Source organism: Giraffa tippelskirchi, chromosome 3, assembly GCF_054371585.1.
Source record: "Giraffa tippelskirchi isolate mGirTip1 chromosome 3, T2T-mGirTip1v1.2.pri, whole genome shotgun sequence".
Classification (NCBI taxonomy): domain Eukaryota; kingdom Metazoa; phylum Chordata; class Mammalia; order Artiodactyla; family Giraffidae; genus Giraffa; species Giraffa tippelskirchi.
This window is the reverse complement of record NC_137277.1, coordinates 155,735,863-155,751,454: the sequence shown is the minus strand read 5'-3', so window position 1 is coordinate 155,751,454 and position 15,592 is coordinate 155,735,863. Positions and strand designations below refer to the sequence as shown.

The window sequence follows — 15,592 nt, the reverse complement described above, 5'->3', positions numbered from 1 at the left end:
TAGAAAAATCTACAACCTCTCCTGGAGCCACCTCCTAACTCATTCACACATGAAATGCCAGTGAACTGAGGCCATCACCCAATGTGGCACTTTATGCCAGTTTTTCCCATTTCCGTGGACAATACATACATGGGAAATACAAACATGGGAAATATATACATGGGACACTTTAGGTGTTCTGTGGACTTGCCAGAGTATTGCAAGCTTGCAAGCCACCTGTGGACTGTAGGGGCCAGTTACCTGCAGCTTCAAGACAGATCAGACAGGAATGTGTGCATCTGCTGGATGATTCACTATGAGCCACTTCACCTTCTCAAGAATCTCAGTGGGAATTCATCACTTTAAAGTGTTGATTACATACTTTATGACTAACCTCTCACTGTCTGTTATCAAAGGGCCCTGGGTTATCTTTAGACTTCACATAACAGAAAGAAATGTCTTAGTCTGCTCTTACAGTTTCTATCTCAAATAGGTTTAAAAAGAGAAAAAAAATGCAATCAAGAATTTCTCTTGCAGTGTCTCAACTCCAATTCTTTCATCATTGTTTTTCAGATTTGTTATGTGCTTGGATTAAAGCAACTTCAATAACATAGATTATTTCAGGGACTCTATAGGGGAACAATATTTTCCTTTAATGTGAAAACCAAACAATAAAGCCTGTGGTACAAACAGAAAAACTTTCTAAATCCATCAAATACAGCTCCACTGTAATCTTATCAACCACTATCACAATTAATACTATATAAACCATAAAAACCTATACTAAAAAGATGCTTCTTCCCAGGCTTTAAATTAAAATGTGTATTTTACTCAACTCAGACTTCATGCATCACCTTCATTACTGCATTTGTATTCAAGTGGTATTGAAAGTGTTCATTGATTGTGGATGCCATTTGTGTTCATTAGTCTATTCTTGTAATATAGGGCTCTATGATGGAGTTTTCTTAAAGCCATAAAGCTATAGTTTATGGGTCTATCTGTAGATCTCTTTGTCCATTTTTTTTTTAATTCAGTGTATGTGTATATCGAAGTTACATTACTACCATGTTTACTGCAGTCATTTTTTCTCTTTCCTATTTTATCTTGTGAAAAATCACCAAGCACGTAAAAGGTGCTCACTTCATTTTGTTGAACTAATGAAAATATTCTTTTGTTCCTTGATCCTTGCCTCAGCAGTCATACAACAAAGTCAGCTGAGAGAGAGGTGTGCTGTGAACAGAGTATGAGGATAGTGGCACTACAGGTGAGGGTGTCATGGCTTTACCGAGTTGAGTTCCCATTTGCTGAGCTACATTGTCCTCAGAAAGCCTCCAAAATGTATCATCAAAGATGATGGGCAAGCTTCTTGCATTTGTATTTTATTACACACAAGACTCACATGTGCATGCACACACACACACACATATATCTTTTCCTCTCCATTCTATTACCACAGATTTAGGGTGTCTCAAAAACACTACCTGCTTCACCTCGCAGCGATTTCTCCTAGAACTCGGCACAGCTTTACTTACTGTCAGTGACCGGCTCCATACAAAATCCTAGCAAAGCATGCAAGAAGTCCACTACGTTATTGAGAGAGTCCTTGTTCACATAATCCCTCATGGTTTGTCGGAACTGCATCTTATCTAGCTTGTATAACTTAGTGAGGCAGTTCTGGGCCTGCAAGGAAGGAAGAAAAGTGAAGAAGTCACAGGTACCAGCTTACGCTGGGGATACCACTGGTTTCAAACAGAAGCCTATAGAAGGCAAAGGTCCCCATGCACCCCTCCTGGTTGGTAATTTGCCAGCTCTGCCAGCCCCTCAAGTCTGAGACTGAGATGGGCAGAGGCAGGCTGGGGAGATGACTTTGAGAAGGACTTCTCCTCAGGAAAAACCCCAAACTAAAGGCTAATGCTGCCCCAGGAATAGCTCAGTATTTTTGCCAAGATCAAGATTTTAAGATATCAATGAAAAAAAGTGTAAAATTGATGTTGGTGATAGGATTGGTAATCAAGGATTAGAAACTTCAGAGGCTATATGCAGAGAGAAGCAGCTAACCTCTCCCACACTCAGCTATTTTGAATTTAAATAGATTTAACAGAAGCATGAGGCTTCCCAAGTGGCGCTAGTGGTAAAGAGTCTGCCTGCCAATGCAGGAGACAGAGAGACACAGGTTCGATCCCTGGGTCAGGAAGATCCCATGAAGGAGGGCACGGCAACCCACTCTAGTATTTTTACCTGGAGAACCCCATGGGCAGAGAAGGCTGGTGGGCTACAGCCCAAACCAAATGGTCATTAAGAGTCAGACATGACTAAAGTGACTTAAAACAATGGATGGCATGAGGCGGCTCTAGGAAGTGTTTATCCAGAATTCTCTTACATGGTCAAGAGGGAAAGACCCTTGAGACATGAAACAGACATAAAATAAAGCAAGTCTAGTCTGTTTATTTATGTGTCTGCTTTTGAATATGGAAGTTTGGTATTTAAATAGAAGTTGGCCTTAAGGATACAAAAACCACTTGACCATGCATTAGGCCCTGCTACACAAAAATGTATTTTTTATGATCCAGCAAATAATTTTGTCACCTAGCAAAGGAAAAGGGAGTAATTTGCAACATCAGAACAAAGTCACAATCATTGGCTGGAGAAGGTCACAGACAGGACAAACCAATGCTATCTGGGACCCTCAGGGGGCCCCCTAGTCCCCTCCTACCTTGAGAGAAAAATCACCTTTGTGCAGTGCTTTGCTGTTTAAAATATGCTTCTGGATTGTAAATGCATAACATTTGACTTTCCCACTTCTCTGTGACTTGAAGAGTTTCCTTGTGTTACAGTGGAGGAAACTGAGACTCAAAGAAATGAAGGACTTCATCCAAGCTGATACACCAAGTTTAACAGCAGAGCCAAAATAGAAGCTAGGGTCTTGCCTCCTCAGAGTGGTTATACTTCTCATAATATATTGATAGTAGCCTCATGACTAGTATAGATAGTGATTGTTGGAGAAAACGTATGTAGATACCACCCATTACCAAAAGGAAGTGGAATGACATAATAGAGATTAGTTGATATCTTGTAGAAGGCAAGATCATCTTAAAATAGAATGTACTTACCAATGGAAAGAAATGGGAAAATGATACTGTGAAATGAAACTGTGGAAAATTCTGAAAGAGATGTACCAGACCACCTGACCTGCCTCTTGAGAAACCTGTATGCAGGTCAGGAAGCAACAGTTAGAACTGGACATGGAACAACAGACTGGTTCCAAATAGGAAAAGGAGTTCGTTAAGGCTGTATATTGTCACCCTGTTTATTTAACTTTTACGCAGAGTACATCAAGAGAAATGCTGGGCTGAATGAAGCACAAGCTGGAATTAAGATTGCTGGGAGATATATCAATAACCTCAGATATGCAGATGATATCACCCTTATGGCAGAAAGTGAAGAGGAACTAAAGAGCCTCTTGGTGAAAGTGAAAGAGGAGAGTGAAAAAGTTGGCTTAAAACTCAACATTCAGAACACTAAGATCATGGCATCCAGTCCCATCACTTCATGGAAAATAGATGGGGAAACAGTGGAAACAGTGAGAGACTTTATTTTTGGGGGCTCCAAAACCACTGCAGATAGTAATTGCAGCCATGAAATTAAAAGATGCTTACTCCTTGGAAGGAAAGTTATGACCAACCTAGACAGCATATTAAAAAGCAGAGACACTACTTTGCCAATAAAGGTCCGTCTAGTCAAGGCTATGGTTTTTCCAGTAGTCATGTATGGATGTGAGAGTTGGACTATAAAGAAAGCTGAGTGCCAAAGAATTGATGCTTTTGAACTGTGGTGTTGGAGAAGACTCTTGAGAGTCCCTTGGAGTGCAAGGAGATCCAACCAGTCCATCCTAAAGGAGATCGGTCCTGGGTGTTCATTGGAAGGACTGATGTTGAAGCTGAAACTCCAATACTTTGGCCACCTGATGCAGAGAGATGACTCATTTGAAAAGACCCTGATGCTGGGAAAGATTGAGGGCAGGAGGAGAAGGGGATGACAGAGGATGAGATGGTTGGATGGCATCACCAACTCAATGGACATGGGTTTGGGTGGACTCCGGGAGTTGGTGATGGACAGGGAGGCCTGGTGTTCTGCAGTTTATGGGGTTGCAAAGAATCGGACATGACTGAACTGAACTGAACTGAATGGTGGGCCACAGGATAATTTAAGTTACATCACCATTTTGACAAATCAAGTCCCAGATGAAAATTCTTAGAACTCTTGAGAGGAAAAAGAAAGATTATAAAAGGCTGAAACTTGTAATTAGCAATGGCTTCTTGTTGTGACCTTGTTGTAGTCTTTCCATCTATATCACAAAGTCAGGAGGATTTTTTTTTTTCCTTTCATTTTTCCTTTACTAGGTCAAGAAATTGGGTGTTTTTATTCCAGAGGCTACTGGTTGATCAAACCAGTCAATCCTAAAGGAAATCAGTCCTGAATATTCATTGGAATGACTGATGCTGAAGCTCCAATACTTTGGCCACCTGATGTGAAGAACTGACTCATTGGAAAAGACCCTGATGCTGGGAAAAATTGAAGGCAGGAGGATAAGGGGACAAAAGAGGATGACATGGTTGGATGGCATCACCGACTCGAGGGACATGACTTTGAGCAAGTTCCGGGAGTCAGTGATGGAGAGGGAAGCCTGGTATGTTGCAGTCCACGGGGTCGCAGTGAGTTGGACATGACTGAGTGACTGAACTGAACTGAATTCCAGAGAGGCTACTGGTTTCTAGATCTCAAGCAATTTGTTTTCTTATAAAATTAATGCTGCTTGCTATAAAATGAAGTTCTAAAGTACTTCTCTATAAAATGCACCAAAAAAGGCATAGTTTCAAATCTCTTCTTTAGAGGCTATTACAATGTCTGAATGAGTTCAACTGAAAGTCTCAGCAAGAATCAGAATATCAAACTATAAGTATTTTGATTCTGAATGAATATTCTAAACTTCTCTAAGAGATATAAAGAGTGGATTCCCTTTCAATAATTTGGGACTACAAGCTAATGATTAAACTATTCTAAGAAACACTCTGGAATTACTAGGCACTTTGATGAATAGCATTGTGATAATAATTGGTTTATTAAAAAAATAAAAGTATACTGGACTTGATCTGGTAGAGGTAAGAAATATTCTTATGCATTAAAAGCTAAGTAACTTCTAAAAATCCAATACTAGATAAATCCAGAAATATTTAGCTTCTTGAATTAGACATTCCCAGGGGAGATTTCTCAAATTTCTATCTCATGGACTACGTGTTTACTAAGCATGGATAAGTAAATATAATCCCGATAATGAATATAAAACTCGGCTACAAGAAAGTGGAGGTACTGCCATATAAATCAACAAGGTTGAGAAGGACATAGAAAATTGGATATCCTGATAGGAAACACTCAGTACTCTTGAGAGACGAAAACATGGTGACTAAGCAGTAACAATAATCTCTCAAGTGGCTTCTGATCCAACTAGACCTAACCTTCTCCACATATAGAAAGACAGGTCCTGATATCAGAATCAGTTTATAACTCCAACTACAGCATGACACTTCTTTTTATATTTTGGTGTTTCATTTCATAGAATTAGTTTTCTGCATGAGATGTGATGTAATTTTAGCCTTGAAGGCATTTATTCATACTGTGATAGAATAAAAATCAAAGACCCAAAATCACAAACATATGTGCAAAGATGGGGGCAATGTCAGCTTCTACTGCCTTATTATTTTGATTTCTTAAATTTGGGGCCCCAAAATCTAGATCTTGGTCAAAGTTTTCAAGTTTCAGAATTTAGAGAAAGTAATTACTATGAATAACACCCCCCCCACATACAAATAATAAACTAATATGACACAATAGAATAGAAAAGAAAGAGAATGATATATAAATGGGTAGGTAGGTAGATGACATATTAAGAAAGAAAGCCAGCATGCTGATACTGTGTGAACATTTCATGACAAAACCTAATACCAAAGAAAAATGGCTGGCATTGGATTTTGACATGACCCTAAAACTCTGCTATGATATGCCAAAGGGTTTCCTAGACTCAAATTTGCAACAAACTCTTATTTGTCAGGGACTGTTTTCTTATGATTTCAGTTCAAAATATGTATGAGGTAACTGTTCCAGTTTGAACTTGTTGTAGAAGTGGGTTATTGCCCAAGTCTGGAGGGAAAAGTAGTCATCAGCAGAGGCAAGTGAAAATGAGCTAGAGTTACATTTCCATGTTCTATTACAAGAATTATGCTTTGCAAACCTCAGGGCAGAGTTTCAAGTTTCACACAGTTCAAAGGGATGTGACTGTAAATATTGGGCTGGCCAAAAAAGTTCATTTGAATTTTCCTTAAGGTATTATGAAAAAATGTGACGGAAATTTTTGGCCAACCCAATATTTAGTAGTTAAGGTTCATTGTCAAACAAAGCAGCCAGAAAGTAGTTACTTTTGTAGTCCTGTTTTGTCCCAATAAGGGCCATTTTCCATATCTAAAAACAACAAACTCAATCTGAAAGGTAGATTCCTTTTTCTAATATAAAATATGCTTCCAGAGTACCCAGGCAGGTGATTAAAAAGTGATTTGTCACAGACCATCAGAAGTTTGCTAAATATATTCATTTGCGCAATGTTCTTTCAAACTATAATTCACATGTTCCAATTATACATCCTTTCACCAACTGGGAGTTGGCCTGCCCTAGGCAGGAGGCAGAAGTTATTTTCCCAATTAAACTTTCCTAAGCCTGGGTTTTAGATGTCTTGAGATTATCTTGTGGGAATTCTCCCACCTTATGACAGCATTAATTACCCTCACAAAACAAAATATTTTTTCAGGGAACACTGACCCTCATTGTCAAAGGACTCATTCCTAATTTGAAAGGAGGGAAGAGGAAGAGGAAATGGAATCTACTTTAATTCTCTTACATTCTCCCGGAATACCTGGTGTCTCAGACGATCTCCAGAGAGCCCTCGGTGTCCTTCTCCACAACCATAGGCACATCCCAGGGACTTCACAATTTTGATGAGCATGGTTAGAGCAAGCCTATGGTTGCTTACAGGTGTACTTTCATCCTGGCACCCAGAATGAGAGAAAAGGAGGATTCTGTTCATTTAGTTACTTAGCTTCTTTTGCTACTGAGACTCTATTTTATTGTTAAACCAAGTTTATATGTTTTACAGTGAGCCCCTGCAGTTTGGGAAATAGAATTGTCAAGGGCTCAACAGGCAGGCTAACTTTTAGAAAATCTGGAATGTGATTTACAAGAAAGAAAAATATTTATGCCATTTGAATACCCTCTAGTGCTACAGGATATGGATGTAGACTTCCTTAGTAGAAGACATGCTTTCATATGCTTGACAGGCGATCAGAATGACTGTCTAGAGAGAGACAGTGTAGATTATCAATGATAAAGGCAAAGAACTTTTTCTAGAAGGTACCTTTACCAGCAGTTTTCTGATAGTATCACTAGGCAAGGATTTTTGCTAAATTTCTGGAACTGATCAAAGTCCAAAACTTTGAAATCACGTGGGATTTTCTGACATTTTCGAAGGATTTTTCTAATTTTTTTGCTTTTGCTGTATTATAATACTCATGTATAAACAAAGTGAGAATAAAAAAATATTTTGTAAATATTCAGCGTGGGTTCTTCATTTGAGGTTAAATAGGAAGCCCCCTGAGATGAACTGTTATTATCCTCTCTTTTGACTCATGTAATCCTTGCTTTAAGTGGAGAACAGAGCTTCCAGAAAATCCTTGAATTGTTTCCAAGGAAGCATAAGGAAGCTGTTGCTAAGGAATGATGCAGATCTGCACCATAACCTTCAGGAAGCTTCAACCTTCCTCGGTCCTTCTAGTGACTCGCTGCTGTCAGCACAGCCACCTGAGAGTCCAGCTCCCGCTCCTTAATTGCACATGACGTTAGATAAATGAACGAATCTCTTTGTGCTTTAGTTTTCCCACCTGTGAATTGAGGATCTTAATAGCTTCCCTTCCTACTTCATCAATTTACTGTGCCAAACATAAAGTAATGAATAAGCCTTGATCTGTAAATTGTGAAGGGCTTTTCCATAGTCATATGCTCAGGTTGATACATAAACTTTGGGGCCACCCACATAGAAAGAATACTCAAAGGCAGGGAGGGTGTGTCAGGTATGAGAGTTATCTAGACATCATGTGCTGTTCATTATGTGATGAGACACTCTCTCTGCGCCCCTAATGTTATGTAACTGGGTCTTTTTTTTTCTAACCAAAGGCTCAGGTAATGGCTGTAACGCCCAGAAACGACCCCCTTCAGAACTGAACATTCATTCTCTGAGCTGCTGGAAGTATTCAGTTCAGTTCAGTTCAGTTGATCAGTCGTGTTTGACTCTTTCCAATCCCATGAACCGCAGCACACCAGGCCTCCCTGTCCATCAACAACTCCTGGAGTTTACCCAAACTCATGTCCATTGAGTCGGTGATGCCATCAACCATCTCATCCTCTGTCGTCCCCTTCTCCTCCTGCCATGAATCAAGGCTGGAAGTGTTGATGGCTGAAAACTCTCAGGTGAGTTTCTCTTCAGGCATTGCCCTTAGCTAAAGAGATCTGCCTTGACCCACATTATGCTCTCCTCCTGGAAGCAGTCCATCTCCAATGACTGGTCAAGGGCATAAGGAGGGTTAGGAGGGAGGTCATGGAATAAGGTGGGCTCCCTTACTTTACCCAGGGATTACTTTGTAGAACCATCCCAACTCTGATGCTCCCTGTGTGAGGGGCTGAAGTCTCTGTTACAACTACATTGCAATTCAGCTTCTGTCTTGGCTCCATCCCGCTTCTTTTACATTTCACAGATGTCGATCCTGAGTAGACACCCCAACAAACCTCCTGCACACATCTCTTTGTCCGAGTCTGTTTCTTGGGAACTCTGCAGCTCAGATGCTTGCAAATGGAAGACTCAAACATACATATATATACAAATACGTAGAACACACATACATTTATTTATGTTATACTTACATATATTCCACCAGTGGCTTCCCTGGTGGTTCAGAGGGTAAAGAAATTGCCTGTCAATGCAGGAGACCCAGGTTCGATCCCTGGGTCAGGAAGATACCCAGGAAAAGGGAAGGGCAACCCACTCCAGTATTCTTGCCTGGAGAATCCCACGGACAGAGGAGCCTGGCAGGCTATAGTCCACGGGGTCACATAAAGTCCGACATGACTGAGCCGATTAATACTTTCACTTTCCTACATCAATTCAAAAATGTTTTAAGTTCAAATTAAAATCTTAGCTCCATAACCTTGGGCAAGCTACTTAATACCCTACGCCTCACAAAAGGGGAATCATAAAATATTCCGTCTCACAGAGTTTGTGAGGCAAAACAAGTAAGGTGCATAATAATAGCAAAACCAGTGTTAATGATTATTTGTAGGTGTGCTGTGCTTAGTCACTCAGTTGTGTCCAACTCTTTGCAACTCCGTGGACTATACCCCACCAGGCTTCTCTGTCCAAGGGATTCTCCAGGCGAGAATACTGGAGTAGGTTGCCATGCCCTCCCTCCAGGGGATCTTCCCAATGCAGGAGATCGAACCCGGGTCTCCTGCATTGCAGGTGGATTCTTTACAAGCTGAGCTGCCAGGGAAGCCCATTTCTAGGTGTGGGGCACTGCTATCCTTTGTGGCAACTTTGTGCTAATTAGAAAAGGCACTGTTCTGGGAGGATGAACTAGAAAAAGTAAGTAGTAGGTGCCTTCTACTAAAAGGTGCCTCTTAGTAGAAGCAGCCTTGACTGGCCCTGATTTCAGTCCTGCCTGGCCTCCTTAGCAGAGAGCTCTTGTGGAGTACACAGCCTGTGTGGCCAGAGGCAGTCGTGCCTCAGAAAAGGTCACCCTGGGGAAGAGCTGATTTGGAAGATTGATTTGTGAACATTTAAAAACTATTAAATGTTCCTTTAAAAAATTCCTAGCTCCCAAAGCTTTTTGTAAATATCTATTTGTATTTCTTTGTATCTTCAGGTGTCCTTGGGATTTCAGCTCCTCCAGAAGGAAACATTCAGAAAGACGCAGCATGTTATAGGCAGAAATCAGGACACATATTAAATAACATTTCAAGTTCTCAGTACTCGTTTGCGGCAAATATAGAAATAGAAATTAGATCTTCTTTTCTGAATTAATCAATTCCCCCATGCTTCTGGTATTACTAGGTTGCAAAATTAGATAAACTCCCAACTCCACTGAAAATAACAGATGGGTTGGAGGCAGAACAGACCTGTGTGAATCACAAGTACAATGCATTTGACCTACGTTCAGGTACAATTTTATAAACTCTCTGCATTACAAAGAATATTATTTTGCAGAACTAACTATAGAACATTTGCATCTTTTGTGGTAGTTTTGTAGAACATATAATCTGACTTTGTAAAACCCCATCCTAATCAAAAGTAACTGGTCAAAGTAACATATATTATCAAGTTTCTAGTGTTTATAATATCTATATATTACATATAATATCTAGATTACATATAATAGATTTACATTTATATAACATAATAGATTAATAATATCTAGATTATATACAATATCTAGATAGGCAAGACATTTGTAGCTCTTTAATAAAAAAGTTAGATGTAAATACTAGTTGGGTGTAATTTTAGAACTAAAACAAAACCCAAACAGAAACAAAATACTAATAATAAACTTCATAAATCCTCAATAAACATAACAAGGGATCGAACCTATATCTCATGTCTCCTGCATTGGCAGGCTGGTTCTTCACCACTAGCACCACCTGGGAAGCCCCAAACATAACAAAGCCTCATCGATTTAGAAAATATCTAAGTTTTACTGATAAGAGCTTATCAAAATTTGACAAGTTTTATTTTTCCTATTTTCCCTTGAATTTTGTGACAAAATGACATAGTTCTATCTATTGTCTCTTTGAGTTGCCACCTAGATTGACAGGTAAAACAATTTTAAATTAAGAATTTTACTGTTTGCCATGTTTATAAATGTGGTCCTTATACTTTGTTTACTAATTCCTACATAACTTTTGACTGAAAAATCCCATAGATCTCAGGATCCAAGTTCAAATCCCTTGTGATTTAGATCATCATTTTGATAATTTTCATCTACAATGAGATCTGAGGACCCTTGAACTGTCCTCAGTGACGTTTGGGAATGTAAAAGTTGGAAACATCAAGTACCAGAATATTCTATTAGAATAGGAAGACATATAAATATGATTGAGGCAGTAGAAGAAATCCTAAAGGAAAAGTTAGGTTCGGGAACCTGAGAATATTGGGGCAGGAATTATTGGATGAGAGTCCACAAATATTGGGAAAAATGAGAATAGACAATGAGGAAAGAAACATGGTAAATGCAAATTAAACAGGCATGAGGTAGGACTAGAAAGAGAGGAAGGAGCATTGCACACCTTCAGATGTAAAAACCTGATACCCCGCAAAAAAACCCAGCAATTTATATTTAAGATAATATGTAAGTAGTAGAATTCTGCACCGTAAAATCTTATACTTGTAAACACTTGGCCTGATGTGTAGATTTTCACCTGTTACAGATTCAAATCTCTTTTTGATTTCGATTTCTTAGTATTTTCCAACTAAAATCTCAAATTGAAATCAGCATAAATTATATGAATATAGCTGCAGTAATTCTTATTTAAAATTCAAATTAGAAAACTAATTACTGATGTTAAGCACTGAAATCATAAATCAGGAAATTAAATTCAGAAACAATAACTAATGAGAACGATAAAGACACCCAGAAGTGACACAGTGAGATGCAGGAGGACAGAGGCTGGTCTTCTATATGGACACCAACAAATCAACTTACTAAATGAAAATTCCCCCTTTTCTTCTCTTTAACTGTGACTGAAGCAGGCTACCTAAAAATGTGTTCCTTAAATCAAGAGAAAGAACTTAATGTTTTTCAGAAAAATTATTCTGCTTATTAGAGGCTTCCAGGTGGCTCAGCGGTAAAGAATCTGCCTGCAATGCTGGAGATGCAGGAGATATGAGTTCAATATTCCTGGATCTGGGAGATCCCCAGGAGGAGGGTATGGCACCCCACACCAGTATTCTTGTCTGGAGAATCCCATGAACAGAGGAGCCTGGTAGGCTACAGTCTATAAGGTTGCAAAGAGCTGGACATGACTGAAGTGACTGAGCATGCATGCATGTATACTTCTTATTATGGATTAGTGACTAGCGGCTATTGAGTCAACAAATTGCTGGCAAGCAAAAGTATGGAAAGAAATCAGGAATAACATTTCATGAGTATGCAAAAGCTGGTTCATTCATACCTTATCTTGGTTCTTATCATTCTTCTCATAGGGGCCACCTCCACCTCCTCCACCTCCTCCTCCATCACCTCCTCCACCTCCTCCATCACCACTTCCTCCTTCATCTCCTCCACCATCTCCAGCTCCACTCACTGTAGGGCCCCCAAATCCACACGTGGAACTTCCAGATACTCCTTTGAATTGGAAAGTTCCCTCACTTGGTCTTTTTTCTACAGTTCCATTGTCCTTGTTTTCACTCTTCTTTCTGTTCTTCTCTACGCAGGGCACCACACCAAGTTGAAGCAAGCATTCCACAATGTTCAGTGCCACGTCGCATATGCGAGAACTGATGTCATGGTTAAGGACAAGATAAACGGCCTTCAGAACCACCTGGGGGAAGACAAAAGTAATCAGAGAGTGATTAAGTTACTTGAATTGCCTCTTCCTAAATAGATTTGGCTATTCCATTTATCACATTTCCTTTAGGCTGTTCTATGCATGTAAGTATAAATAATTCAGGTAATTTTCAGATGATCTTATTATGCTGCATTGGAACCTTGTATATATGCTTTATTAACAAATCACCCAAGGAATTAAAAATGTATAAGTGTGTTATCTCATTTAAGGACTCTAAACTTGTCATAATATAGACAGTTAATGGAGATAACAAAGCATAATGGATTAATCGGAGAGCAATTATTTGCCCAAATGGAAACTTGCTCAATTGATTTCTAAAATCAAAGTGTTTTAATCCTCTATCAATAATCCTTTCCACTAATAATTGGTGAAGAGCAAAGGTTTCCTTAGGCATATAATAGAGGAACATTTGCAACTGCATCATTATTTACATTCAATTTTAAATGCAAAATATTTGCATGTTTAAATTATGTCTTTCTATTGATTTTAATATTTTAAATTATTTGCTGAGCCAGGTTCCCTAATGTGAAATAAAAAAAATTGTGTGAAATATATTTGTAAAATATAACAACCCTTTCATTTGCTAATAACTATAATCAAGACAGGTTTTCTTGAGAATGCAGGTTTAAATGTTTTAATGGACTTCTATTCATTCTCTCTTGCTGTTTGGGTGGTTTATAGTCATGTTGCTTATATAACAAAAGAAAACAAGCAGAATTTTTTACTACTGGTCTAGAAAATGAGGGACTTAGCAAATACAAATACACAGACATTTACTAAATGTATTCAGGATTCATTAACGTTTTTCAATTATAAAAATATTCTAATATCAGATCAAATCTAAAATAATGCTCAAAAAAAAAAAAGGTACATCTAAGATGGGTGATACACTTGTAAAAGGTTTTTTCTTTTTTAAGTGTAGCTTTTTCATTTAAAGACTCAACATTTCTAAGAACTTATATGTTCATTTTACCCAACATTGTAAAAACTGGACCAAAGATTCAATATCTTTTGAGCTTCAATAAGAAAAATTCTTGCTCCGTACAGAAAGATCAAGCATGCCATTCTTGTGGACAAAGTTATTGGTCCCATCAATATGTTCTGTGTCTTCCAGGTAGCTGTAGTTTATGCAGGAGTCTGTGAGGCTCCGAGGCAGGTTTGCACATGCCAGGGGTTCGTGTGGCATCTCAGGGATGGGCACCTGGTTGCAGAGCTTCCGCATGTGCTCACTGAAAAAGTCCGCATAGCCGACGTTGAACGATGCCAACGTGGTATTGAAGGTTGCAACTGTAATAGTGGAGATCTGGGATCGCACTAGAAAAAGGAAAGCAATGTCTTACTTCCCCCATATGAACCTACAACATCATGTTAAACATTTAACCTACTATTTAAATCACGACGACAATCACAGCTATCACATATATTTGATGGAGAGTCTCAAGGCTCTTGTCAACTCCCATGGTGTTAAGCCATGTATAACAATATCTGACAAACAATGAAGGCTATAGAAAATGTGAATTCTTAGCTGGCTTTCTTGAGAACCAGGATAGAATTATTTTGTCTAACTGGTACATTTTACGCAGTTAGATGATAGACCCTATTGGTTAGTTACACTGTGCTGTGCTCAGTCACTTCAGTTCTGTCCGAATCTTTGCGACCCCATGAACTGGGGCCCACCAGCCTCCTCTGTCCATGGGATTATCCAGGCAAGAATATTGGAGTGGGTTGCCATTTCCTTCTCCAATAGTTAAACTAGTTCGGTTGAAATATTTCCCCACAAGTTTGTAGCTGTGAAAATATCTGGTTTTATTTAATACATTTAGGCAACAGAAAACAAGAAAGATTCTTTTTTCTCTTCTACTTAAGAATTATGGAACATAAATTTGTAGTGGTAACTAATAGATGTCATCAAATACTTGAAGTACTTCAGGGAAAAGAGGGACTAAATTTATATTCATAGGTTAAGAAGAGCACAGATTAAGAACCCATCTTGGATTTCATCCAGAGGCACATGTTTGCTCCACATAAAGCACAGAACAGTAGCTGTCTGGAAAAGGAATCAGTGGCCTTAGAAGGTAGGGACTTTCCTCCCTTGAAGATGGACAAGCCCTTCAGAGGTGACAGATGTCCTAGAAGTCTTTCCTGTAGGTCTATGCTCTTGTGAAAACAAATATAGAATAGGTTGCCCTTGTTTTGCCTCTGAGAGGTATGGGATTCACAGTGTGCTATCCCATAGCTCTTGCTACAAATGAAATTTTAAGAACGGCTCACAAATAATCCAGCCATAAAATACACAAATGCAAGTTTTCAGAAAGCACATGGAGCCAGATCACAATGAAAATGGAACATGGAGAAAAAACAGGAAACAGGAAAAGAAACCTGAAGTCCCGCCTGCAGGGGCCGCCTCCGACCCACCTTCCTTGACGATATTTTCCCCGTGGCTGTTGGAGTGGTCTGGCAGGTCACTCACCAGCGTGTGATGAGAGTGGGAGTGCCTGGCGCTCAGGCTCTCCATCTCAGTGGCCGCGTCGGAACTGCCCCGTCGGGTAAATTTCCCTGAGAAGGACAAGAAGGTTAAAAAATCTGAAAGATGCTCTGTCAAGATTTTGTCCGTCCTTTGGACGGCAGTGCAGTCAGGGGATACTAGGAAGTCTGCAAGGCACAGCTGACTAGCAGGAATTAAATCTGCCTTGGGAACATTCAGGGTTGAGATGATTGATGAAGCTGCCTGTGAGGTCAGCCCCAATCTAAGCCTAATGTCAGAAACCATCTGTTAGGCCCCCACTAGTTGTCATCTCTTGATTTTAAGCTGGTCTTCTTAATATGACATTCAGAAAAAAAAAAAAAAGCTCCCTTTTCTTTTCTTTACATCTTCTTTTAATATCTGAGTGAAAGAAAA

At 39.3% G+C, this 15,592-nt stretch overlaps 1 protein-coding gene across 3 annotated transcripts in view; it reads right to left on the bottom strand.

Annotated features, from left to right (window-relative positions):
- UNC80 (unc-80 subunit of NALCN channel complex) overlaps positions 1-15,592 on the bottom strand; it is a 207,337-nt gene that overhangs the window by 150,445 nt on the left and 41,300 nt on the right. For 2 of the 3 annotated variants that reach the window (XM_081582692.1, XM_081582691.1), the window contains exons 11-15: positions 15,109-15,249; positions 13,739-14,007; positions 12,298-12,666; positions 6,926-7,072; positions 1,512-1,659 (exon numbers count right to left, since the gene is read on the bottom strand). In XM_081582692.1, the coding sequence (XP_081438818.1) occupies positions 1,512-1,659; positions 6,926-7,072; positions 12,298-12,666; positions 13,739-14,007; positions 15,109-15,249 (1,074 nt within the window). The remainder of the gene's footprint in view (positions 1-1,511; positions 1,660-6,925; positions 7,073-12,297; positions 12,667-13,738; positions 14,008-15,108; positions 15,250-15,592) is intronic. The other variant, XM_081582693.1, reaches the window with a different exon arrangement.